Below are 26,192 nucleotides of genomic sequence, written 5' to 3'. Positions count from 1 at the left end.
CCGACCCTCCCCGCCCGGGCCCTCGGACCCGGAGCCGCCCCGCCCGCCCAGCGCCCACCTGCGGTGCCGCAGCCGCCGCCCTCCCGCCAGACAGCGCAGGAAGTGCAGGAGGCGCCCCCGGCCGGACCGCGCGGCCGCAGGAGCGAGGCGGCTGCAGGATAGGAGGGGATCCGGCGCTGGAAGCTGCACCGTCTGCGCGCCGCCCCTCCGTCCCTCCGCCCTGCGGCGCAGGTGAGAGCCTGGGGGACAGGTGAGCGGGGAGACAGGTGAGCCGGGGCTCGGGGGAGCCTGGGGAAGGGGGTAAGCCAGGGGGAGGCGCCGGGAACCCGGGGCGCCTCTCCTCCCCTCGCTTTTCCCGCAAGCCCCGCCCCGGGAGCCGCAACAACTTCGCGACCCTCCCGTGCCTCCGCCGGGGCGGGAGGGGCGGGGTTCGCGGTCTAAGCCGCCCCCAGGCAGCCCCCTGCTTGCCCCTGCACGCTCGCTCGCTGCCCTCTCTCGACCCCCAGTGGCCGCTTCCTCTTCCTAAAGGAAAACTTCCATGCAACCGGAACCTGGGTTCAGATTTGAGCGCGGAGGACGCTGGAAGCCCCAGAGAGTTTGAAAGAGCATGGGGTGGAGGGCAGAACAGAACGACCCTCCCGGGAGCTCTTTGGGGAATCTGACGCCCAAACCTGCTTTGGTCCCAAAAGTTCAGAAAAGCTCCAAGAAGAAAGAACCCAACACCCAAGACACACACAAACCACACGCCCCTCCCCCACCCCGTGGACTTGGTGGGCGGTGGCAGGGAGGGACCTGCTTTGTCTCCCCTGTGAAGGGAGGCAGGGAGGGGAGGGGTGCGTCCCACCTACCAGGGAGCCTTGGCGGCTTGTCTTGGCTGCTCAGCCTCTTTCTGTGTCTGTGAAATGGGAACAGGCTCCCTTTTGAGATTTGAGTAGATGGGGGGACCGACGGAGTGGCAGTGATGGCAGGTCTTGGTGGCCTCTGCATCTAACCTGAATCGAGGCCTGAATCTTCCCTGTGTCTTTGAGGGGAACAGTCTGTGCACCACCTAACATGGGGGCCTAGGGGGTGCGTGTGGGCCTGGCTTGGACCAGCAACAGGGTCCAGGCACTGTGTGTGGCTGCGGGCCCTGACACCTCCGTGGCATAGTTCCCAGGTGTGCCCGTCACATCCTGGCTCTTTGTGAACTAAGCAGCTCTCGGGTCCTCAGTCTCCTCATCCGTAAAATGGGACTAGTAGGAGTGTTGAGGAGTTAGAAGATGTTGACCCACAAGTGTGCCAGGCAGACGTGGTCCCTGCTGTGCGATGCCCACGGCCAGCAGAGGGGAACAGGGTGAGAGAAAGGTACTGTCCAGAGCAAGAGCTGTGGGCTGAAAGTGGGCATTCCCCACCCACCCAGTCCTGCTGGAAGGGAGGTGTCTTGGGGGCTTCCTGGAAGAAGTAAGTCACCTGGACCAAAGTCACCTGGAGGGTGGGATGGGCCCTCCTCCCTCCCCCAACCTGGACACTGGGGAGAAACCCTTGCTGGGGGGGGCCTCCCTGAGGGCACTGGCTCTCCAGGGGCCATCTCTGACCCATAGGACCACCCTGGGCCATCTCTGACCCATAGGACCACCCTATGTGGCAAGCACTTTCCACCTACACATGAGGAAACCGAGGCACAGAAGTGAAGCAGTGAGAAGCGGCATGCCGGGGTCCCCACAGCTCACATGTGGAGCGCGGGTCCCCATCCTGAGGATGGCCATCTGTGTTCACGTTGTGATCCAGGTGCAGGCGCTCCCCGCGAGTTTGGGTCTGAGTTTTAGTTTTGGTTTCCGGATGGATCTGGGCTGCTCCTGTCCTTAGCGCAGGGGAGTGTCTGTCTGGAGCAGCGTCCTTATTTCTAGTGACTCCCTGGCCGAGGCCAGAAGCCCCACTGCCCCCCCCCGTCCCAGTTTGGGGACAGCCATCCAGGTCAGGACAGGGCCTGGCCAGCAGTCCCACCCAGGCAGGCCACATTCCCTCTGCACCTGGTTGGGTGGCAGGGGACCTATCCCCGGCATGGGCACCTGTCAGAGGCAGGCTATGATTCCCACCCTTTGGGGGAACCCCGTGAGTGGCAACAGAGCCAGGGACAGTGCCTGGGTTTATGGGACGTCTCATTCAGAGCCGGAGCTGGGGAGTGACTGGAATGCGCTTTGGGCTGAGCTGGCTACGTCCAGGTGGGAGGGCCAGATGCACTTCCCCGCCCCCACTATGCAGGGTGGCTCTCTGCTTAGCTGCCCAGGGTTTCCCCACTGCAGCCCTAGGGGCCTTGATCCAGATAACAGGTCTCTCCAGCAGCCTTGCCGACCAGTAGCCAGGACTCCTGACTACCAGCAGTGTCTCCAGATGTTGCCAAATGCGCCCTGGGGGGCAAAACTGCCCCAGTGCAGGCCGCAGAGCTGAACCTCTGGCCACCTTGCCAACGGAGCTGGCTGATGTGTGTTGCATGATTTACAAAACCAAGTCCTCCCCCAGATTATGTGACTGAGTCCGAAGTTTGGCTGGGCAGAATTACTGGAGTACAAGGGCATCATTGTGGCTTGAGTTTGCATGCACTGAGGTTGAATGAACAGGTGCTAGAGAGGCCACGCCGCACTGGGCCGAGTGGGGTTAGCCAGACCTAGAGGCCAGGGTAGGAGGGACAGAAATGCCCGAGGGTGGGACCACATGAAGCTGGAGGCCCGTGTAGCGTCCTAACTGGAGGGGCAGCAAACCTAGGGCAATTAGGTCCTGGTGGCCATGAAAGCAGCTGTGCTCAGAGCCCCAGGCCCCAGCTGGGAGACTGTACTGCTGTGGGGATGTAGGAGGGAGGGGGCTGGCGCCCACTAGAGTCACTAGAAGCCCATCTCTCCGAAAGGACGAGGGGGCAGGAGGGCGGGACTACAGAGCGGCCCACCCAACCAAGGCTGGGTCTGAATCCAGCAGATCAGCCAAGGCCAAGTGCAGACAGGAATGGACAGGCTGGGCAGGGTCCCTGAGACTGGCCAGAGACCATGGATTCCACCTGCTCGGACAGGCCAGGCGGGGTCCCTTAGACTGGCCAGAGACCACAGATTTCACCTGCTTGGACAGGCCAGGCGGGGTCCCTTACACCGGCCAGAGACCACGGATTCCACCTGCTCACCTCTGCTACACGCCTCCTCCTGCACAAGTCCCTCGTGCCCTGTACTATATGCGTCAGGGATACCAGGGTGGGGTATTTAGTGGTAAAGGGAAAAGAGACAGCTCTGGGTCCCAGGGCTCAGCCATGGGAGGTCCTTTCCAGCCCACCCTGAGCAGAAGCAGCAGGAAGTCGCCCAAAAAGTGGCACAGACGGGCCTGGAAGCTCTGTGGGCTGCCCTGGCCCAGCCTCTGCTCACTTTGAGCAGAGTCCCCTTGCACGTTGGTTCTTGGCGTGGAGCACCTGGGCCTCTGGGAAGACACAGAAGCAAGGTAAGGAGACCAGGGCAGAGCACGTGCCGAGGCAGGCATTTGCTTTTTAGTGCGGGAACTGAGCCCGACTGTTTGTGGGGACATGAACAGGAAACTGTCCCTGCCCTGCAGGGCTCACACACATGGGGAGACAGGAAAGACAGCCAGCCAGCCTGTGGCTCCCTCTGCCCTATGCATGCCTGAAGGAGCTTTCCTGGCAGCCCCCACTCAGCAAGTCAGGGCTGCCTTTCCTGGGGAGCAGGCCTGCCACTGGCCCACGAGGCTGCTGCAGGGAATCTGACCGACCTCTGTGGCACTGTAGCCCGGACAGCATGGCCAGCTGCTGAAAGGAGTCTGAGCTCTCAGCCCCTCCCCTTCACTGGCTCCAGGCACCAGGAGCAGACCAGCCTCTCAGTGAGGAGATGGAGAGAGACCACTGCAGAAACCAGCAGGCATTCAGGAGAGACTTCAGGATACGGACCTGGCGTGGGGCTGGGGGTCCCAGAGGGCCCTCCCAGTGAGACATCTGTGCTCAGGGTGTGTGCACCTGGGCCTCCCACCAGCCTAAGGCCTCTCTCCTCAATAGAAGCAGAAGCAATCAACCACCAGCAGCAGATGTTTGAGGAAAGCCCTGTGCCTGAGACACAGAGGCCAGCAGAGGCAGAGACAGGAGGAAGTGTGTGGTGGAGGCACAGCTCCAGCAGCCCATGACAGAAAGAAAGAAACTCCCTCCAAAGAAAATGTAATCCTTTCTCTCTAAGATGATAGAAGATGTTACACCCATAAAACAAGAGCAGGATGCCAGGAATGAAGAGCAGAGGGCTCTTTGGCGATAATGAAAATGACAAGACCATGGGGCAGATAAGAAGATCAAGTAGAGAAAACCTCACACAGAGAACAAAGTAGGGGAGGGAAGGTAAGGAATTAGGAGAAAACACCAGAGCTTAATACTCATTAGTGGGCATTCCAAAAAGAGAAAACAGAGCAGAAGAAATAATATGAAAATTCATGCAGCCCTGAAGACAAGAGTGACCGCATGGGGGGTTCCACCCAGTGCCCGGCTCAGTGAACGAACGTGGACCCTACAGAGGCACATCAGCACGACAGCCAGAGCTCCCAGCCTCCAGCAGGTGCCCCAGACCCTCAGTGCGGCCAGGGAGAACCATACACCGGTCATGATACGAGGAAGAGATCGGGGTCATTGGGGCCCTTCCCCAGCAACTCTGAAGATGAGGGAAGGGCCCTTCCCGACTCTGGGAGAAAAGGATCTACAGTGGGAACACTCGTCTCCTTGCCACCAGTCAGGGGAGAGGAAGAAACAAGACATTTTCAGGCGTCCAAAAGATGCCTCCCGTGTGGCTTCCTGGTTCAGTGCCTGGGGATGTGCTTCAGCACAGTAAGGGCCCGGAGCAGGTGAGAGGGGACTGGGGGCCAAGCCTCCCGCCCCAGAAGCGGCAGAGGAGGTCCTGGGATCCGCCCAGGGTGAGGCCCAGAGCACCAGGCCCTCTGGAGAGGAGGATAGGGGGTGTCTGGGAAAAACACAGAACTGACCTGCCAAACGTATAGAATATATTCTCAAGAAGCACATGGCAGAGACGCCGGAACACTCAGGGAAAATTTAACTGGGGAAAACCAGGCTGGTGGAATGAGAGAAAATCATGATTAACAAGAGGTGGGCAAGGCCTTACTCTGCCCCAGGGCTTAGCACCTTGTGCCAGCACAGACATCGTGTGATGGGGCCGGCTATGATGGAGTCCTCGTCCGAGAGGCAAGGAGCGGGTGGGGATGCCCATAGGCGGGGGTCACTGAGAGCAGGCTGTGCCTTTTTCTGGGAAAAGCTGAGGAGCCCAGAGCGGTGGCCTCTGGGGATCAAGGCAGCGTGGAGGAGGGGACGCTGGGCTTTCATGCTAAGTCTTTGGTGCTCGTTGACTTTTGAAACGGTGTCTGTGTCTTCACAGTTCTTTAGAAAAACTGAAAAACAGAAGGCAACGGGTGCGGGTGCCTGCCAGGGCCACAGCTCTGGGTTCCAGCGCCCCTGCCCACACCTCTAGGGCTCTCTGTTAGACCTGTAGGTGTGGCTGCCTCACTGGGAGCGGAGGTCACACCCAGCAATGGCTCTGGCTCTGGCTCGCCTGACAGGTTCCCGTTTGGGCGCCTTCTGGCAGTGGAGCAGACTTTGCCCTCTCTTGGGACAGCCGCCGCCAGCGAGGGAGTGCTGCTGGTCAGGGCCAGGACGCTGTCTCAGAGGACGTGGTCAGGGACTGTCAGGCCTGGGCAGTCTGGCCCCATTAGGGAGGAGGAAGGCCTCTATGAGAACCGGAGGCTGAGACAGTGCAGGCTGGGGCCTCTGTGTTTGGGGGCTGTGGGGCCTTGGGGACATTTGTTTGGTGGGAGACCGGGCACAGTGACGATGTGGGCATGTCAACCCATGTCAAATGCCCCCCAGGTAAAGAAATCACGTTTAGAATAAAAGGACTGCAGGACCGTAGGCCGCCTACACTGGCTGCCCGCTGGAGTGCGTTCTGCTTGGCGTGTAGACAGAAACCTAAAAGAAACAGATTTCTCAGCCAGGCCTGGGTAAAACGCAGACACGTTACTGTGAGCGGGTGATCCTGGGATGGCGCAGACCAGTGTCACCTAGGTCAGTGTCATGGACACCAGCCCCGGGGGAGGCCTGCTGTGTCTGCTGCTGTTCTCGGCCGGTGATTCGGAATGTCCTGAGGAATGTACCCTCTCAGCCAGCGTGGGGGCCGCCCCTCCCTAGGGCCTGGGAGGCTCAGCCGCACGTGCCTTCCTGGGATGGTTTGAGCAGAGAATGTGTGTCCTGGGAGAGTTTGATGGCTCCTGGGGCTGAGCAGGGCCAGAACGGTGTCCCGGATGCCCTGCGGGTGCTCCAAAGGTGCGAATTCAGGTCAGTTGTGTGACTGACTGTAGGCAACCTCCCTGTAGGAAGTGACTTGGAGAAGTGACCCAGCCTTGTTTTCCCATCAGAAAAATCAGTTTCCACCCCGGAGAGACTCCGGTCATTTTCATGCGTGTGACGTTCTGGGTGTGTAGGAGGCATACTGAGTGGTGGCTCTTACTGTTTTTGTTTTTATGTTTTAAAAGGGAAAGAATGAAAGCAGTGTATTTTCTCCATGTTGTTACCTTTGAACCTACAAAGCTCCCTGAGCATAGGGAGCATGAGCTTGTCTTTGATTCAGCAAGGCTTGGTCACCGCAACGTGGATGTAGGCCTCACACCAGCCAGGCCTGTTACACGCTTTGCACGCTTTACACTTACCACAGTATCTTCAGGAGGTGGGCCTTGCTCTTATCGTGCCCATTTTACAGATTTTGAAACTGAGGCACAGAGAGGCAGCATCACTTGACCACGTGCCTCAGTGAGGCTCATTGACCACATGCCTCGGTCAGGGCTGCCCCCTGACGTGTGGGGAGCCCCTGAGCAGCAGAGGGGAAAGCTGGGAGGCCTGGGAGACCAGACCCTCAGAACCCATTGCTCAGTGGCCTGAGGGTTGCAAGCAGCCTGGGGCGTGAAAGCTTGCTGTGGGCCTGACCGCTGTGGCGAGCAATGTACTGTCACTCAGGAGGTGATGTGTAGCCACAAAAGCCCCGCGAAGTGCCTGGAAACAGACCTCCAGGCCCAGCTCCTGCAGGCCGTGTCGGCTGGGGGCTCTGCACATCTCGGTCACACGGGGTCCAGGCCACTGGGGCTCTGATGGGCCACGCGAGCTCGTAGTCATGGCAGCCAGGGAAGGTGCAGAGGCAGGTCAAAAGCTGGCTCTCCACATTCCTACCTGGCGGGGACACATGTCCCAAAGTCAGTCACAGGACTGTGCCATTCCCAAGGGGCAGAAGGGCAGCCCTGCCTCAGGTCTGGAAGGAGGAAAGTGAGAAACAGGAAACAGCAGTGTCGGGGCAGGGCTGCCAGCCCCAGACCATGAAGGGAACAGTGGGGTAGAGATGGGCCGGGGGCACGTGCTGCCAGGAGGGACGGGCAGGAGGGTGGCGGGGGCAGGACAACCCATGGGGTGTGGCGATCGGGCTACAGAGATGTCTGGAGGTCAGCTCCCGCCCTGCGCTGGGTGGTGTACGTGGGACTGTGGGCTGCCACCCCTGCCACCACCACACCTGCCCAGTGGCCAGGTGTCATACCGGACTCTCAGGCTGGTGCCTGGTGGGACTCCTGAAACCAGAATTGTCAGCTTTATGCCCAGTTCAGAAACGTGGAAAAATGCCAGCGTGTTGCCTGGTGTGTGGAAATGTTCCATGGACAGTCCGCCAGTCATGTCCCTGTGTGGCTGAGAGAGGGGAATCACAGAGGCCTGAGCTCGGGCCGGGAGCATGTGGGCAAATGTGCCTGACCCCCGCCAGCAGAGCCTGGCTTGGGCGTCTGGGAGGCCCCAGTGAGGCAGAGGCTGTGGTCACTGCCACTGTGGCTGATGCTGACCTCGGGAAGTCCCCCAGCGCAGCACCAGCACCCTGGTGTTCACCACAAGGAAGTGGTTCCAGGAGGCTGCATGGCTGCCAGGTGTGAGCCAGGAGTCCAGGGCCCTGCACCTCAGCTGCCCCACCTGCCTCCCGGCTCAGGAATGTGTCCTCAGCGTGTGCTGCCCGTCAGAGGAAGCAGTGCGGCCTCCCAGCCTCCAAGGTCCAGCCTTCCCCGATAAGCCGTGCCCACCTGGTCCCTTGGAGCTCAGAGAACCAGTGCCTGCCTAATCCTGTCCTGTGCCCAGCCTCCGGCGTCAGACGTGGCTGGCTCCCGGTGGTTAGGGTTGGCTGTGCCGCTGACCCACTCTGCTCCTGGCTGCGTTGCTGTGCTTGCACGCTGTGTCCTGGGAGCTGTACTGGGGCCCCCGCCAGACATATGCGAAAGAGCAGCGGGGTGGACACCTGAGGGGGTAGGGGAGGGCAGCCTCACGAGACCCTCACTTCTGCCCTTTCCCCAGGACCCCACAGCCACCCAGCATGTCCCAGCGGCACTCAGACAGCTCCTTGGAGGAGAAGCTCCTGGAATACCGCTTCCACTCGGAGCTCCGGCTGGATACCAGTGGGAACCCAGCCTCTGGGCTCCCGATGGTCCGTGGCTCCCTGCGTGTTAGGGACAATGCTGTCTTCCAGCCTGAGGTCCCGGCACCCCCACAGCCTCGGTCCCCAGGGCACGAGGAGCCACGGCCCATCGTCCTGAGCACAGAGAGCCCGGCGGCCCTCAAGCTGGGCACCCAGCAGCTGATCCCCAAGAGCCTGGCCGTGGTCAGCAAGGCGAAGACCCCAGCCCGCCACCAGAGCTTCGGGGCGGCTGTACTTAGCAGGGAGGCTGCCCGGCGGGACCCTAAGCTCCTCTCAGCCCCCAGCTTCTCCCTGGACGACATGGACATGGACAAGGACCCTGGGGGCATGCTGAGGCGGAACCTGCGGAACCAATCCTACCGGGCAGCCATGAAGGGCCTGGGGAAGCCAGGTGGCCAGGGGGACGCCATCCCACTAAGCCCTAAGCTCCAGGCTCTGGCCGAGGAACCCAGCCAGCCTCACACTCGGAACCCAGCCAAAAACAAGGTAGGGGCCTGCCCACATGGACCATGGGGAGGGTGCTGCTAGAGGCCACCTGGCCATCTCCACCACTGTCGTCTTCTGCATCGTGGCAGCTGCCGTTAGTAAGCACCTGCTGCATGAGGACTCTCAACTGGTTTATTCCAGTTCAGCCCAGTCTGTGAGTGTGAAGATCCCACCTTACAGACGAGGCAGCAGAGGCTCAGAAAGGTCGAGGGTTCTACCCAGGCCCCAAACTCTGGTGTCCCCGCTCCCAGCCTTGGTGGAGGGCAGATCCCTGGAAGGGTCCAGTCCCTGTTTCCAAGCCCCAGACAGGAGCCAGCTTGCCTGGATGACAGGGTTCAGGGTGACCTGGCTGCAGTGACTGGCCTGGGCTCCATCTGCCCCCGCAGCTCTGGACAGGGACTCAGGCGGGGCAGCTGTGCGGCGGCCTCAGGCTCGGGAGAAGTCTGCACGTTCCCTCTGTACACAGAGCCTGCTTCCCTGCCTGCTGGCGGTGGCTCTAGGTCTGGGGCATGGTGGCGGCAGACCCTTCGTTGGGCAGGGTGTAGCCTGGCTGCATGTGTCACTAGGGCCCAGGGGACAGAGCGTCCTGCTGGGGCTCCTGGACCCAGTGTCCCTCATCCTCGGAGTCACCATCCCTTGAGGCTGGGGGTCAGGCCTTCATTTCAGGCAGCCCTGGAACTGGGAGCTGTGTTCAGGGAGAGTGGCATGGCACCTGGACACCCCCCCAGCCAAGACTGGGACTCTGGCCACCCTGCTTGGTCTCTTTAGCTGGTGGGTCTGGGCTCAGGCAGGGCTGGGGTAGGGGAGGCGAGCTGCTCCGGAACCACCCATCAGGAGGCCCTGGCAGCCCCGAGCACCCTCAGGAATGCAGAGCAGATGCGGGGCTGGTCCCAGGGCCACCCTTCTTGTTGGGCGCCTTGCTCAGACGTGTTGGAAAACAGGCCCTAAGCATATGGGCTGCCTCAGTGAAGGACAAGGGCGGGGGCAGGTGCCGTGTGACCCAGGCGAGTTCCTGAACCTTCCTGAGCCTTGGCTTCCCCATGTGGAAGCCAAGATCATAGCCGTCCTCTGGGCGTCCTCTGGACAGTGTCCACGGAAGGCACGTGCCAGAGCGTCTTCTTCACTGGTTGCCATCACAGCTGCCTTCTGGAAGGGCCCCAGCACTCTCTGCACCCACAAGGACTAGGCCCACGGGGCTCATTCTTTCATTCACTGTCGATTTCATGCAGTCAGCAGACACTTCCTGGGCACCTGCCACATGCTTGGTGCTGGGGTTCCAAAGTGAGCCCGGGGGCATGGGCCTGGGCCTGGTCCTCAGAGGGCCACCAGGGCAGGGAGAATGCCGAGGGCTGGGCAGAGGGCAGCTCGGGGTTGCTGGGAGCACAGAGGAGGGGGCTCCCCGTGGCCGTGGGTCAGGGTAGGGTCCTGTAGGAAGGAGGGTTAGGATAGAGGCAGACAGGAGGAGAGGACAGGGTCGGGTCGAGGGGTGGGGGAGGCAACAGCTCCAGCCAGACCTGGAGGCGAAAAGGAGGCTGGGGGAGCCCTTGAGGTGGGGTGCGGGGCACGGGGCTGAGGGTGCCAGGCCAGGTGCAGCTGGGAGCGCCATACGCTCCCAACCAGTAAGGGGAGTTTGCAGGCCCCAACTCGTTCCGAGAAGTCAGCCCCTTTCCTTCCGGGAACCGGCACGCCCGTGGCGTCGGCGAAGTGTGGTGTCCCAGCCAAGGAGGGTGGGCTCCGAGCCGGGCACCTGAGCCTGGGGGCTTCCCAGGAGCCCAGTCCCTCCCATCGCTTCTGCCATCCCGGCCTCCTGCTGGGGCCCTCAGGCCCATGCTTGGGGCTAGACACTGGCTGACCAGTCCCTGCTCACCTGCCCCACCAGGTCCTGGTCCCCAGGGGCCTGTGTCCTGCCCCACTGTCCCTTCATAGCCCTCTCCCCACCGTACCTGCCCTGCCACTGGCTTCCCTCCAGTCCTGCTCGAAACTCTCCTGAGCATCCCTTCGCGATGAGTTCAACCCTTCCTGCTCCTCCAAGCAGCCCTCCTGGACCTGACAACCCTCAGTCACCTGTCCTGCCTGCTCTGAGGCCTCCTCCCACCTGTCCTGGCCTCTGCTTGGCAGCCCTGAGGCCCTTTGGAGCTGACATCTCTTGGGCACAGCTTCGCGTGTGGAGCCGTGAGGTCTCTGGGGTCCCGAGGCTGTGGGCCACACCTGCCTCGGCTGACAGCTGCGATTTCTGTGTCTCTTTTGTGCAGAAGACGCTGGGGCGGAAACGTGGGCACAAGGGCTCCTTCAAGGACGGTGAGTGTGGCTTTGGGAGGCACCGCGGGCTGGGCTGGGCTCCAGTTGAAGCTGGACTCACTGGGGCACCCTGGGGTTCGGGTAGGCCTTGGTTTGGTGTCTCGGGGTCACCAAAGCTGTTTGACGGGATCCTTCCAGAGGCTGACGTCCTGAGGTCCCAGTGGCTGGTCTCACCATGTAGCCCTGATGAGTCTAGAAAGGTCTAGAAAGTTCCCTTGGACTCTATTCTGTGTGTTCTGAAGAGCAGGGCACAGACAGAGCCCCCAGTCTTGCCCTGAACACCCCCTATGTGTACTGGGCCCAGCCTACAGTGGCCGTGTTGGGGGACCAAGGCCAGATCAGAGGGTGCCGGCCCCACGCCGTGGGCTCTGCCCGGACTCTTCGAGGCTGAAGGGCAGCCGTGTATTGGGGCCTCCAGCAGGGGTGGCAGTGGTGCACACTCAGCCTGCTGGGGGGAGATGAGAACATCCCACGGGGAGGTTGACATAGGGAGGTGCCTGCTACCTGGGTCAAAATGCACAGGGGTGTAAAGAGATCAGAGGCAGTGAGGCCTGGGGAGGGCTAAGGCCTCAAGTGCCCAGCTCCAGACCTGAGGCCCCAAGACACAGTGGCCCACTCCATCCCCCAGAAGCTTTGTGGACAGGGATGGGCCCAGGAGGGGGTACCCAGGCCTCCTCTACAGAAATCTCTGGGAAGTGTCCCCAGGAGGTAGCAGCAATGCCCCGTGTCTCAGGGTGAGGCTGGTTGGGGGCTGCTGTGAGGGTTTGGAGACGCCCTGAGCCGGGACCAGCCCATTTCAGGTGGGGCTTGTGGCATAGAAGAGGTCCTGGGACTGGCGCCCAGCCTGGGGCAGTCCCCTCCCAAAGCCTTCCTCTCCCATACAGCTGTGAGAGCCTGTGGGCACTAGAGGACCCACCTGGGAGGGCCTGTGCTGCCTCATGTCATCATGGGCTCTGAGATGCCCTTGGGAGGGCTCAGCCGGCAAGTTCCAGGGAGGCACAGCCTTTTCCAATCCCCCAGGGCCACAGGTCACCCTCCTTCTCTCTCTAGACCCCCAACTCTACCAGGAGATCCAGGAGCGGGGCCTGAACACCAGCCAGGAGTCTGATGATGACATCCTCGATGAGTCCTCCAGCCCCGAGGGAGCCCGGAAGATGGACACCACCATTGTGGTCAAGAGCTACCGGCCTGCCCAGATCACCTGGAGCCAGCTCCCAGAGGTAGCGCCGGAGGGTGGGTGAGGCTGCCCCACAGAAGCAGGCAGGCAGAAGCCACAGGGGTCCCCCCACTGTTCCCCAAGCACAGGTGGCTGGTCCCCAGCAGCAGCCCAGTCCTCCCAGGGAGGGTGGCCAGCCTTCCCAGAAGCCCCTCGGCTGTGGGTGGCGGACCTGGGAGTCTCCCTCCTGTGCCCTCAGAGTCGCCCTGCCCATGCAGGGCCCTGCCGTCGTGTGTGCGAGGGCCGGCCCTGCTCAGACTGCCCTGCAGGGAGCTATGGGCACCATGAGTCCCTTCCCAGGGCCCCCGCTCCAGGAGAGAGCTAAGGGGTCTGCGTAGGGAGACAGCTGGGACGGGAGGGGCCGGGGCTTGGAGCTGAGGCCAGGGCCAAGCCACTCCTTCACTTTCCATATCTGAAACGGGGGGCCCGTCTCTGCCCTACGGGGGTCTCAGTGGAGAGCGTGGCCTGGCAGTGGTCCCTGTGCTTGGGGGAGGTGACTGCTCCTACCCCAGGTGGACCAGCATGTGACTCGCGCCCTGAGGCCAGAGGAAGGGGACCATGTGGCCGTGGGCATGGTGGGAAGCAGGGAGGGCGGGCCCCCACCTGTGGTACAATGGGGCTCCTTGTTCGCCATCCAGAGGGGCTGGTACTGCACCCGCCCACCACACTCCATGGTGCTGCGTACCCCGGGACCCCGCCCAGGGCAGGCCCAGTGTGGGGTGAGGGCAGGCAGCGGGGAGCCTCCCCACAGACAGAAAGGTCTGGAAGTGCAGTCTTACTCCCCTGCTGGGAGCTGGGGGCGTGTGGTCTCCCTCTGTCTGGGATAGTGTCCAGTACCGCACCCTGGTAACTGCCAGAGATTCCGACCCTGCATAGGAAGGAGGCACTGGCTTGGGGAATGGGGGACTCACCCTTGGCCCAGGCGCTGTGGGAGACCTTTCTGCCTGGCCCAGTGAGGAGCAGAACATGAATCAGGGTGGCCTGAGTCCTGCAGAGGGGAGAGGGAACCCCCGGGCAGTGTAGCAGCCCCGCTGGTCCTGACGCGCTCCACCAAGCGAGCCACGCTCCCGCCAAGGCGACCCACCAGCTGTGGGCCCCGAGAAGGAGGGAGCCCAGGTGGGCACAGCGTCACCCATACCTTCCAGGCAGGGCACTGACTCGCCTCGCCCAAGTGGGGTCTGAGTCACAGTCCTGCCCTCCACACTTCCTCCCTGGGTGGGCTCCACGCCTCTCCGTCTGCTAGGAAGGTCTTCGGGACAAGATTTCCCGTCCTCTGGCCTTTCCCTCTGGATGTCCCATGTTCTTTCTGGGCTGCTCTGGGGCTCTTTGGCTGGGCGGGGGTGGGGGCGGCTGCCCTGAGGAGGGTCCACAGAGAGGAAGATGACGGGGATAGACCCTGGGCAGGACAGGCCTACTCCAGGATCGGACCTCCCTGAGCCCTGTGGGGTGGCTGTGGGTGTTGTGCCCAGGCCCCCGCCTCTGCTGGCCATGTTGGCCCTGGTCCATCAGGAGGAGGAAAGAAGGGAGACTTTGGCCCAGGCTCCCAGGATGTGCGACCTGGAGCTCCTGGGCCTGTGTTCCCCCAGGTGGTGGAACTGGGCATCCTGGACCAGCTCTCCACTGAGGAGCGGAAGAGGCAGGAGGTAAAAGGGCCCTGGGCACGAGGTAAAACGGCCCTGGGCGGGAGGGGAGGGCCCTGGGTGAGAGGGCTGTCCCCCATGGCCTGGGCCATGCAACACCTGGGGAGGGGCAGCAGCCACAGTGGTGCCACCCAGCCAGCCCTCTGCGGCCACCTCCAGCGCCAGGCCCCGTCACACTCACCAGCGCCTCACACAGGCCCGGGCTGTGCCTCCACCTGCACCAGGCCCTCACAGAGCCCCTTCGCGCCACCGCGTGAATCCTCGGAGTCCAGGGGCCGCCATCTCCCCCTTCTCTGACGAGGACGGGGGGTCGCTGCCCAGCTTCATGCGGCTCATCAGGCACCCAGCCAGGGGCACCCAGGGACGTCGGGCTGGCGTCTCCAGGCTGGCCATCCTGACAGTCCCATCCAGGGGTCTGTCCGGGGCTCCTGTCCCCACCGGCCCCTGCCACCTGGGGCATGTCCTCCTGTTCCAAGAATCGGCCACCGAGGCACGCCCGTGTCCAGCGTCACTGTGGGGCTCACCCAGGCCCCTCTCCGCAGGCCATGTTCGAGATTCTCACGTCGGAGTTCTCCTACCAGCACAGCCTGAGCGTCCTGGTGGAGGAGTTCCTGCAGTCCAAGGAGCTGCGGGCGACCGTGACCCAGATGGAGCACCACCACCTCTTCTCCAACATCCTGGATGTCCTGGGTGCCAGTCAGAGGTGAGGCCACGCCACAGCCTTTGCACAGGGTCCTCTGCGGGGAAGGTGCCTCTCCCCATGGGCACTGCACCATCGTCAGCAGGCCCTGGGGAGCCTGAGCTGCACCTTGATGGGGATGGTTTAGGGCAGCTGCTGGCTCCCATGGAGTGTGATGACCTCTGATGGTCCTTGAGGCCACCAAGAGCTGGCCCCAGGGCCGGGCTGAGCACTGGGGCTGTGGCATCCGGGTCGTTCGTAAGATGTGGAGCACTTCCCAGGGGTCCAGCCCTGCCCCACTGCCAAGCACCATCCCACCAGGACGCCCAGCCACAGAGGGCTGTGTGACCCAGGCAGCGGTGGCCACAAGCTGCTCACCTGTAGGCAGGAAGCCTCTAGTTGCAGCTCTGGGTCATGTTCCACCCAAAGGTGTCTGGTGGCTGGACCTGAGCTCTGGTTGCAGGGCCTGGAGGTGGAGGAAAGGCCGGACATGCAGCTGCAGCCATGCACAGGGGTGTGTGTCGGGGGTGGGGTGTGTGTGGGGGGTGGGGTGTGTGTGCATGGCTGTGTGAGTGGGCTGGCCCCGAGGCCCAGAGGGTGACTCGGGAGCATCCAGCACACAGGTGTGTATGCATGGGTGTATGTGGGCAGAGGTGTGTGTGCATGGGCAGGGGTGTGTGCACGGGTGTGTGTGCATTGGTGTGTGTGTGGACAGGGGTGTGTGTGCGTGGGTGTCTGTGCATGGGTTTGTGCATGGGTGTGTCGGGGGCAGGGGTGTGTATGCATGGTTGTGTGTGTGCGGGTATGTGCATGGATGTATGTGTGTGAGCACGTGTGTGCACGGGCAGGGATGTGTGTGCATGGGCAAGGGTGTATATGCGTGGGTGTGTGTGCAAGGGTATGTGTGCACGGTCGGGGTATGAGTGGGCAGGGGCGTGTGTGCGTGGGCAGGGGTGTGTGTGCGTGGGCAGGGGTGTGTGTGTGTGGGCAGGGGTGTATGTGCGTGGGTCTGTGTGCCTGGCCACGGGGGTGTGTGCATGGGCAGGGGCGTGTGTGCGTGGGCAGGGGTGTGTGTGCGTGGGCAGGGGGGTGTGTGCAGGGGTCTGTGTGCCTGGCCAGGGGGGTGTGTGCGTGGGCAGGGGCATGTGTGCGTGGGCAGGGGTTTGTGTGGTCTCAACCCTGTGCTGTTCCCTATATACAGGTGGACCCTGGAGTATCATTCAGTCTCCTGAGCCTCAGCCTCGAGGCCAACTTGAGGGGCGGTGCCTCTGGCCCCCTCCTGGGCGTGGGTGGTGCTGGGAGATGATGAGGGGCCTGTAGTGCCTGGCACGGGGCTGCTCCAACAGTGGTGGCTGCTGGCGCGTTCTTATATCAGCCACGCCCCTGGCGAGTCCCACCCATCTGCCTGTGGGGTGCCCTTGCCGAACTTTGGGGCCCTGAGGGTGGGCAGGGAGCCGCCTTGTCCCTGGAGACAGGGGCTTCCTGTAGAACTCCAGGGACCAGCTATGGGAAACTCCCAAACTCTGACTCATCTGTGGGTTGGGGTTGGGGTTGGGGGAGGGGGAGGGGGCGGGGTCTGGGATAGCGGCTTCCCTTCCCCCAGCTCTGCCCCCAGCCATGCAGGCTTTGTGTCCTCCGGTCCCCTCTGCCTCAGGCAGCTGTGTGTTTGCCTCTGACCTCCTGGGGCTTTAGATTGCTGCCCCAGGGCAGGAAGCTTCGGCCTCCTCCCCCAGCTGGGTCCCCGACAGCTCCTGGCATTCACAGTGAACTCTCTGGGGAATCATCGCTATTTGGGGTCAGCGGCTGGTGGGCAGCTCTCCCGGACCTTTCTCAGAACCTGCAGTCTCCCATGTGAGCTGCTGACCGGCCTGGCCGGCCTCGGCACCCACGCGTGTCGTGGCCCTGCTCATCCAGCAGCCGAGGCCTCCCGTGGCCTCCTGGGTCCTCATCCACGGGGACTGCGGCTCCATCTCCTGGGGCTTCTCTAGGGCAAGCAGCTCTCAGGACGCTCTCCCTGCAGGAAGCATGGCTCCTGTGTGGGTGGCAGGCCCAGTCGGGCCCAGTGAGCAGGGGGAGGAGGGACTCCCGCCCACCTCCACGCTGGGCAAGGGTGTCCTCCGAAGGACAGAGCTCTTGGGGTGGGAGGGCCTCCTGTGGCAGGGGCCTGGAGACATGGATGTGGTCTCAGGTTGGGTACTCTGAGGGTCTGCGGGATGGACAAGGCTCCAGCCACCGCCTCACACACCAGGTGACCATCGTGGGTTCAGCCAAGCCCAGCCTTGGTGGCTCTGGCTGCCCATGGCGGCAGAACCCCGGCAGCCCTGGCCTAGCTCTTACCAAGTGTTAACTCCCTTCGTCCTGATCACACCGGGCCGAGGCCTGGGTCACGGAGGAGGTGAGGGGCTGGTAGTCCCTTCCAGGGAGTCTGCCAAGAGCCCACACCTGGCCCCCCGGCCTTGACTGTTCACTCAGGACGGGGTGGGGGACCCAGTGAAAGTCAACCAACAGTTCGTGAGCCCATCTGGGAGCTTGACCAGCAAAGCTGCCTGGGACTGGGGACTCATCCTTGGAGGGGGTGGCCCTAGGCATTGCCCGTCTTTGTGACCCAGAGGCTGGGCTCTTGTTCCTGTCCCCTGAGTTTCCGTCCTTGAGTTTCTTCCCAGGGGCAGGCTGGTGCAGCAGTGGGGGCCCGGACCTGTGTGGAGGCCCAGTCATTTTAGCTGGAAGGAGCTTGAAGGGCAAAGGGCACCAACTGGACAGGGCACCAGGACAGGAGGTCCAAACAGGTCCACCTTTGGAGACAGCCCCTGGGGCTGCCCCTGGACAACATAGGGACAGTGCCAGCGCGTGGGATCGTGGCGGGGGGCTCTGTGACCACTTCCCACCTGCCCTCCCTGCTGTCCTGCATCCCAGGTCCAGGTCCCGCCCCGAGTGCTTGCTGCTTGCTGACTCTGGGAGCTGAGCTCAGCTCCTGCCACGTATATGTATGTGTGAGTGTCTGTGATATGCACGTCTGTCTGTGTGCACACATGGGGTCCGACCACCAGGCCCGTGGCACCCTCTTCACCCCTCCTTGTCTTCAGGTTCTTCGAGGACCTGGAGCAGCGGCACAAGGCCCAGGTACTGGTCGAGGACATCAGTGACATCCTGGAGGAGCACGCCGAGAAGCACTTCCACCCCTACATCGCCTACTGCTCCAACGAGGTCTACCAGCAGCGCACGCTGCAGAAGCTGACGTGAGTGGGCAGCCCTGAGGCCCAGAGGGTGGCTCGGGAGCGTCCTGCACCCTGGTCTCCCAAAGCACATTCCTGCTCCCAGCCCAGCTTCTGCAGGTGCTGCCTGATTTGGGTACAGGCCGGCCATGCAGAGCCTGGAAGGAGAGCCTTGTCCTCTTGCAGAAGCAGCAACGCCGCCTTCCGAGAGGTCCTGAGAGAGATTGAGAGGCGGCCAGCATGCGGGGGCCTGCCCGTGCTCTCCTTCCTGATCCTCCCCATGCAGCGGGTGACCCGGCTGCCCCTCCTGACGGATGTGAGTCCACGGCCTGGGGCTGGGGCTGGGCACACTGTCCTGGGGTGCCACTGCCGGAGCGCCCCCTTGATTACCCTTTTGTGACCTTCTCCTCCAGGCTTGGCCTATGATATTTTAATAGTTATGATCCTAAGATGGCTTTAATAACCAGGATAACTTTGTGGTCGCCACCACCCACAGACCTCACTGTGCCGGGAGTTGTTCCAGCCCTTGGCGAATTTGTGTTCACTTACTCAATGGTTCATGAGGTTTAGGCACACTGACGAGCTGGAACTGGCATCACCCAGAGCCCTGCTGAGCCTCCTCCCAGCCCCCGCCCCACCAGTCCTCCTAGACGTGGTAGCCTTGTCCCCAGCACCTTCTCTCCCCGTTCTGTGGATGCAGAGGGGGGCTCAGAGGGGCTCAGCAGCGTGGGCTGTGTGTGTGGGATGCCACAGGGCAGAGGACGCATGAGGGTAAAAGGTGTACACACAGACGCACACATGTATACACAGTGCACATGTACTCATGTATATGTGTGCCCATGTGTACACAATGCATGTGTATCAATGCACACCAATACACACATGCCTGCACACATGTGCACACACTGCATTGCACATATACATGCATGCACATGTGCGCACAGTGCACACACACGTTTGCATACATGCACACACAGGCACTACACACACGCACCCAGCACACACATATACATGTGGATGCAGGCACACATGCAGGCACACGGTGCACAGGCATATTCACACGTGTGCGTGCTGCCCATACACACAGCCCCACACATGGCAGGACTGAGCTAAGCTCCCTGAGGCTACACATGGCAGGACTGCCCAAGCCAAACGCAACCTCAAATTCCTGGGGGCCCCAGGGATGTGCAGAAATGGGGCTGCCAGGGGGCCTCCACTGATGATTCCCCAGGTTGGATGGAGAGGATGGAGATGGCCAAGAACGGGAAGGGAAGGGTTCCAGGCAGGAGTACTAGCTCCTGTTCCCACTCAACCTGGCCTGAGGACCTGGCAGAGCTCCAGGTGGTGCAGAGGCCGTTCAGGGGCTGGTGGTGGGGCCCTGCAGGAGCCCTCTGGGGGCAGCTCTTGACCACCCTGCAGCCCCACCCAGGGTCTGGTGTTGGTGGGAGCCTCCACACCTGGGATGCCAGAGGGGACTTTGTGTCCCGTGTCTTTTGTTCATCCAGACACTCTGCCTCAAGACCCAAGGCCACTCCAAGAGGTACAAGGCCGCCAGCCGCGCACTGAAGGCTATCAGCAAGGTAAGATGGGGCCTGGCCCCAGCCCCGCCCGAGTCCTGTACCCCGACCCTGTCCCCACCCCACCCTACCTGGTGGCATAGGGCTGGCTCCCCCTACCTTCCAGAGCAGCGAGGGTTCTCAGATCATCCATCCCAAGCCTTTCACAGTGCTGACAGGGAAACTGAGGCCCGGAAGTTAGATTATCCATCCCAAGCCTTTCACAGTGCTGACAGGGAAACTGAGGCCCGGAAGTTAGATTATCCATCCCAAGCCTTTCACAGTGCTGACAGGGAAACTGAGGCCCGGAAGTTAGATTATCCATCCCAAGCCTTTCACAGCACTGACAAGGAAACTGAGGCCCAGAGCCGGTGGAGCTCTCGCACAGTTGATGAGCCCATGGCACAGCTGGTCCAGGACAGGCACTGTGGGCAGCCAGGGGCTGGCTGGGCAGGAGTCCTGGGCACACTGTGGAACGTGTGGGCTGTGCCAGGGCCCTGCAGCACCAGCCCCTCACACGGGGACCATGCCCTGCAGCTGGTGAGGCAGTGCAACGAGGGGGCTCACAGGATGGAGCGCATGGAGCAGATGTACACGCTGCACACCCAGCTGGACTTCAGCAAGGTCAAGGTAGGTGGCCCCGGACATCGGGCAACTCAGACCACTTCCCACGCGGCCTGCCCTGCTGGCCTGCGTGTGAGGTCACGTCCCCCGCCCTGCTGGCCTGCGTGTGAGGTCACGTCCCCCGCCCTGCTGGCCTGCGTGTGAGGTCACGTCCCCCGCCCTGCTGGCCTTCGTGTGAGGTCACGTCCCCCGCCCTGCTGGCCTTCGTGTGAGGTCACATCCCTGAGCCTGAGGGCTGGAGAGTGGGTGCCTGCCCTCATGGGGCCTGGGGGCTAGGCCTCCTAGGGCTGTGCCTTTGGTCTCTCCAGGCCTCAGTCTCCCCATCTGGGAGTGTCCCTTGTGTACCCCTCCCCTACTCCCACCGGGTGTGCCTCTGTGGCCCTTGCTCCATCCCCAGGACTGCACGGGCAAAGGGCAGACCCCAGGCCCTGAGAGACCAAGCGGAGGGGGCAACAGGAGTGGCCTTGTCAGTGCGCTTGACCGGGGCCAGGGCTCCTTGCTGGCCCCTCAGGGGCTGGGCAGGGCCTGAGGACAGAGGGGAGGGGACAGGGTGATTTCAGGGCCAGCCCAGATCTCATGTTTCCCAGTGAGGCCCGGATTCTGGGTAGGGTGAAATATTTCCAGCCCAGGTCCCAACAGCCCTAGTCCCTGCCACAAATGGACAGGGCTCGGACCTTTCCCTCCAGAGCCCACCACCCACAATCCCACACACTGGTCCCGTCCTCTGTTGTCCCAGGACAGCCCAGGGCCCCTCCCACAAGGCGGGCCCAGGTGGGTCTCCTGTCCTGGTGCTCCCTCCAGTGGGTGCCCTTCAAGGGGGAGCAAGGAGTGGGTGACAGGCTACAGGCCACCTTCGCTCAGGGCCATGGACAACCGAGCAAGGGTACAGGGGTCCCAGCTCGGGGAGGGGGCTCCGGGGTGGGTCAGGGCAGGCTGCCTGGAGCAGGCGTTAGGGCGGTGACTTCGCGCCGCTGTTGCCGAGGCCACACCCATGCAGGCCTCACACTTGTCTGCCTGATCCTGTAACATCTGCCCCTGCCAGAGCAAGGACCCCCTCCCAGGCCTGGCCCACCCCCGAGTGGGGCTCTCACCCCCACGTGGTCTTGAAGTTGGTCTTGGAAACGGGTATGGGGGTGGGGAGAGCAGGCTCATCCAGGAGGGAGGGTGGTGGCACAGGCCAGGAGTGGGAAGTGAGTCTGTAGTGGGCACAGGTACGGTGGGCGGGGCCCACAGGGAGCAGGTAGGGAGGTATCAAGAGTGGCTGAGGAGCGGGGGCTGGTGGGTAGGCTCCTCATTCCCACGCTGCCCATGCCACCACCCTGTGCTGCCACCCCCACTGCGATGTCCACCCCCATCATCCCCACACTGCCCATCCTGTCACCCTCACACCACCCACCCCCATCGCCCCTGTGCCACCCACCCCATTGCCCCCACGCCGCCCACCCCATTGCCCCCACACCACCACCCACCCCCATCATCCCCACGCTGCCCATCCTGTCACCCTCACACCGCCCACCCTCATCACCGCTGTGCCGCCTACCCCTCGCCCCCCCCACCACCGCCCACCCCCTCACCCCCCCTCGCCCCCCACCACCGCCCACCCCCCTCGCCCCCCACCACCGCCCACCCCCCTCGCCCCCCACCACCGCCCACCCCCTCGCCACCCACCACCGCCCAACCCCCCTCGCCACCCACCACCGCCCACCCCCTCGCCACCCACCACCGCCCACCCCCTCGCCACCCACCACCGCCCAACCCCCTCGCCACCCACCACCGCCCAACCCCCTCGCCACCCACCACCGCCCAACCGCCTCGCCACCCACCACCGCCCACACCCCTAGCCACCCACCACCGCCCAACCTCCTCACCCCCCACCACCGCCCAACCCCCCTCGCCACCCACCACCGCCCAACCCCCTCGCCACCCACCACCGCCCAACCGCCTCGCCACCCACCACCGCCCACACCCCTAGCCACCCACCACCGCCCAACCTCCTCACCCCCCACCACCGCCCAACCCCCTTGCCCCCCTCACCCCCCACCACCACCCACCCCCTCGCCCCTGCGCCACCCACCTCATCGCCCCTTCGCCATCCACCCCCATCACCCCTGCGCCACCCACCCCATGCCCCGTGCTGCCACCCTCCACTGCGATGCCCACCCCCACACAGCCCACCCCCACTACCCCTGCACTGCTCACCCCCTGGCCTTTGCCATCTCTCTGCCCCCCACTGACTCCAGCAACTCAGCACCAGGCATCGGGGAGGGTATTCTGTGTCTCAGGAGCCAGGAAAGGCTCTAGACATGGAGCGTGGCCATCACGGAGGGGCCTGCCCCGGCCAACCCTCCCTCGGGGCTGAGCGGGCCCTTGTGCCCAGGAGGCCCAGCGTCTGCGTAATCGCCATGGAGCCCTCTCACCACGGAGGAGTGAGGTGTGCGTGGAGGCTTCCCCAGCACTGGCCTTTGGGTCCTGGCTTGTGTGAAATGTTCAGTGGTCACCCAGCCCTGGGCTGTCAGGCAGGCTCTGGTCCAGGGCCTGGTGCACCTTGATTTGAGGCCTGGACACACTGTGCCACTTTCCTCTATCCAACCCCTACTGGGGACAGTCCAGAGGGAGGGGTCACTCCGACCCGGTGCTGTGTGTCCTTGACCCCCTGGGGACCTGCTCATCCTGGCTCTGTCCCCCCAGTCCCTCCCGTTGATCTCCGCCTCCCGGTGGCTGCTGAAGCGTGGGGAGCTGTTCTTAGTGGAAGAACCTGGACTTTTTCGAAAAATCGCCAGCCGGCCAACGTGCTACCTGTTCCTATTCAACGATGTCCTGGTTGTGACCAAGAAGAAGAGGTGGCACTAGGGCAGGAGGGTGTGGGGAGCCCCGCTCCGTGGACACTGGGCCGCTGGCCCTGGGGCAGGAGGTTGGGGGAGTCGGCCCTGGGCCCCTCTGACCTCAGAGCTGGGGCGCGGCTTCCACTCAGGACATGCTCTATGTGACACTCGGGGGCAGGTGGTGCTCGCTGTGCAGCCTCTGGCCTCCTGCAGACCAGGGTCTGCCTGTGCCAGCCACGAGGAGGACTTGAAAGCCGTGGCCTCTGCTCTGTGGGATGGGGGAACTCTTGAAGCCTGTCCTCCGTGGCCGCCTCCCCACCCCTGCAGGGGAGCCGGGTGGGACCTGGCCGGGAGCCCAGCAGGCACCGGGTAGGAGCTGGGTGGGACGGTCCCACCAACTGACTGTCCGTGTCCCCACAGCGAGGAGAGCTACGTGGTCCAGGACTACGCCCAGATGAACCACATCCAGGTGGAGAAGATAGAGCCGTCTGAGCTCCCCCTGCCCGGGGGCGGCAACCGCAGCTCCTCCGTGCCCCACGCCTTCCAAGTGACCCTGCTTCGCAACAGTGAGGGCCGCCAGGAGCAGCTCCTGCTCTCCTCAGACTCTGCGTAAGTAAGGGGCTCCCAGGAGGGTGGTTCCCAGGCCCCAGGCACATTAGCTCCACGGGGACCGGGTTGTCTGCCTGCCTCGCTCGCTGTTCCATGGCTGGCTCTGAACGCCCACCGTGCACCTGGCCCTGCCGTAGGTGCCGAGGTGGAGCCGGGGACAGAACAGAAACGGCCTTGTCCTCGTGGCGTTTATGTTCCCGGGAGGGGACGCACCAACAGTTGGGCCACCAGGAGTGGGAACAAGAAAGGAAACAAGGTGGGGGGTGGGGTGCGGGGGGTGCCGTGAGGAAGGCTCAGCCCACGTGAGCAGAGGGAGGTGGGGCTGGAGGCTGGGATTGCTCAGCAGAGGTGGAGCCGTGCCAAAGCCCCGAGGCAGGAGAGCCCTGGGCCCTGAGGGCACAGCTGCAGGCGAACTGCAGTGCTGCTGGGGTGCAGCGAGCCTGGCTAGTGGGGGCCAGTTGGGACAGCAGGGTGGTCCTGGCGCTTGAAATGGGAGTGGGCACTGATGGGGTCTCTGCAGGGCCCCTGTGGAAGGCAGGCACGCAGGTGCACCAGTCTCCATATTCCCTCTCAGCTCCTCTTGACCGAGGACAGCTCTGGGCCGTTGCCAAACAAGGATGCTGGGGCCGAGTCTGCCACAGCAAATGGAGGGGCAGGGAGCTAGGACCCAGTGCCAGGAAACGGGGTGGCCTCGGGTCCAGCAGGCTGCGGTCTGGCTGTGTGGCTGCTACCCAACCCTGTGAGCTGGGGCTGGGGTGACTTGGGGTTGGCCTGCCTGACACCGTCTGCCCAGCCGCTCCTGCCCACCCCCACCACCCATCTTCCTGCCACGGACCCCCATGGGTGGCTGTCAGAAGTCAGGGAACATCAGAGGGGCGGGATCGGCCTCCAGGCCTGACTCGTGCTGTCTCTGGCCCCCAGGAGTGACCGGGCACGGTGGATCGTGGCTCTCACACACAGTGAAAGACAGTGGCAGGGCCTCTCCAACAAAGGAGGTGAGTGCGGGCTCGGGGCCTGCGGGGCTGGCCCTCTGCCACGACTGGGCACTTTGGCCCCCACTGTAGCCCAAGGGAGCCTGGCACCTGGTCTTGTGGTGGGGTCCAGCAGTCGGGGGGTGGGGTGCCCCGGCCCCAGGGGTGTGTCTGCTGGAGGCCGTCGGGGAGTGGAGCCTGGCCCACGCCTCCTGATAGCCCTGTGATGGCCACTGCCCTACCCAGACCTGCCCCAGGTGGAGATCACCAAGGCCTTCTTTGCGAAGCAGGCAGACGAGGTCACACTGCAGCAGGCAGACGTGGTCCTGGTTCTGCAGCAGGAGGACGGTGAGTGTGGGCGTGTCGGGCACGGACAGGCAGGCACGGACAGGCGGGCGTGAGTCAGCATCCAGCCTGGCCAGGCCCAGAGCATGCCGGGCTACAAGCTGACCATGCGCTTCCAGCCTGCCTCACCCTCCCTCGAGGGCTAACTCAAAGGGAGCACTCCCACATCCCCAAGCCCCAAAATCCATGAACCCAAAAACAAGTTCATGGTCACTGTGTCCCATGTGGGGAGAAGGAGGTGTCTCTGCCCTCCCAGGGAATCCCCGCTCAGCCGGCCCAGCACGAGCCTGCAGAGGGCAGGCAGGGCACCTCCTCATGCCGGGCAGAGCTGTATGGGGTGTGCTCAGCCCAGCACCCTTCTCGGTGGTGAGCACCAGAGCAGGGGCCGGATGCCTGGTGACCGTGAGCAAGGCCTCGGCAGCTGTCTGCTCTGAGGCAGGAGCGGGTGGTCGGTTCTAGGAGAAGCCTGGCCCTGGTGTGCTCATGCACAGCAGCTCAGAGGGGCCGGGGGACCCATGGCCTTCCTCTCACCTCCCTCCCACCCCTATCCGTGTTCAGGGTGGCTCTACGGCGAGAGGCTCCGGGACGGAGAGACAGGCTGGTTCCCCGAGGACTTTGCCCGCTTCATCACCAGCCGTGTGGCCGTGGAGGGCAATGTCCGCAGGATGGAGCGTCTGCGGGTGGAGACAGACGTGTAGCCTTGGTGAGGCCAGCCGGCGGCAGTACAGCCTGTCCCCTGATCAGCAAGTGGCCGTGCCTGGCTACAGAGAATGTGAGGGGCTTGTCTGAAGGACCCAGCATGGTTCCCTGGGGTTTCCCAAGACCCTGTGACTGTGGTGCCGGGCTCCGAACACTTCACAGAAGGAAGATCACATGTCCCTTGAGAGGCACCCCAATCAAGCTCGAGGGGGCCACGCTGTGTCCCAAGGAGCCCAGCCGAGTCCCATTGGCTGGCTGGGCTTCTCTCAGCTGCTGGGCCCCACCACCTCCCCGCTGCACCCACAGGGCAACTCCACCCAGACTGATGGGCACAGGGGCCACCATTAGCAATTATTGGGGACAATGTGAGGTCTCCTCCTATGCCCTTCCTACCCCCATGTGGGACAGGAAGGACCCTGAGTTCCCAGGAGTGCCCCACGTTCTGAGAGGGGGACTGGCTGGAGGGAGGGGACCTAGCAGGGAGATTTCGGTTTTGAGGTTTCTAAATACATTAAAGTTATTTCTTAAGAA

At 63.2% G+C, this 26,192-nt stretch overlaps 1 protein-coding gene across 2 annotated transcripts; it reads left to right on the top strand.

The window, feature by feature from the left end:
* The first annotated feature begins 27 nt into the window (after window positions 1-27).
* Window positions 28-26,192, top strand: ARHGEF16 (Rho guanine nucleotide exchange factor 16). Of its 2 annotated transcripts, none has more exons than XM_037985158.2 (15): window positions 28-231; window positions 8,384-8,990; window positions 11,243-11,288; window positions 12,339-12,508; window positions 14,091-14,147; window positions 14,687-14,847; window positions 17,907-18,059; window positions 18,222-18,351; window positions 19,541-19,615; window positions 20,129-20,221; window positions 22,904-23,055; window positions 23,458-23,646; window positions 24,568-24,641; window positions 24,864-24,965; window positions 25,521-26,192. In XM_037985158.2, exons 2-15 carry the CDS (start codon window positions 8,403-8,405, stop codon window positions 25,658-25,660), a joined length of 2,130 nt encoding a protein of 709 aa, XP_037841086.2. In that variant the 5' UTR covers window positions 28-231; window positions 8,384-8,402; the 3' UTR covers window positions 25,661-26,192. The 2 variants fall into 2 exon arrangements, with proteins under 2 accessions (XP_037841086.2, XP_072864013.1); XM_073007912.1 differs by having other exon boundaries at window positions 28-266; window positions 25,521-26,163.

Source organism: Chlorocebus sabaeus, chromosome 20 (genome assembly GCF_047675955.1).
Source record: "Chlorocebus sabaeus isolate Y175 chromosome 20, mChlSab1.0.hap1, whole genome shotgun sequence".
In the NCBI taxonomy this organism is placed as follows: Eukaryota; Metazoa; Chordata; class Mammalia; order Primates; family Cercopithecidae; genus Chlorocebus; species Chlorocebus sabaeus.
This window is presented reverse-complemented; position numbering and strand designations above follow the sequence as displayed.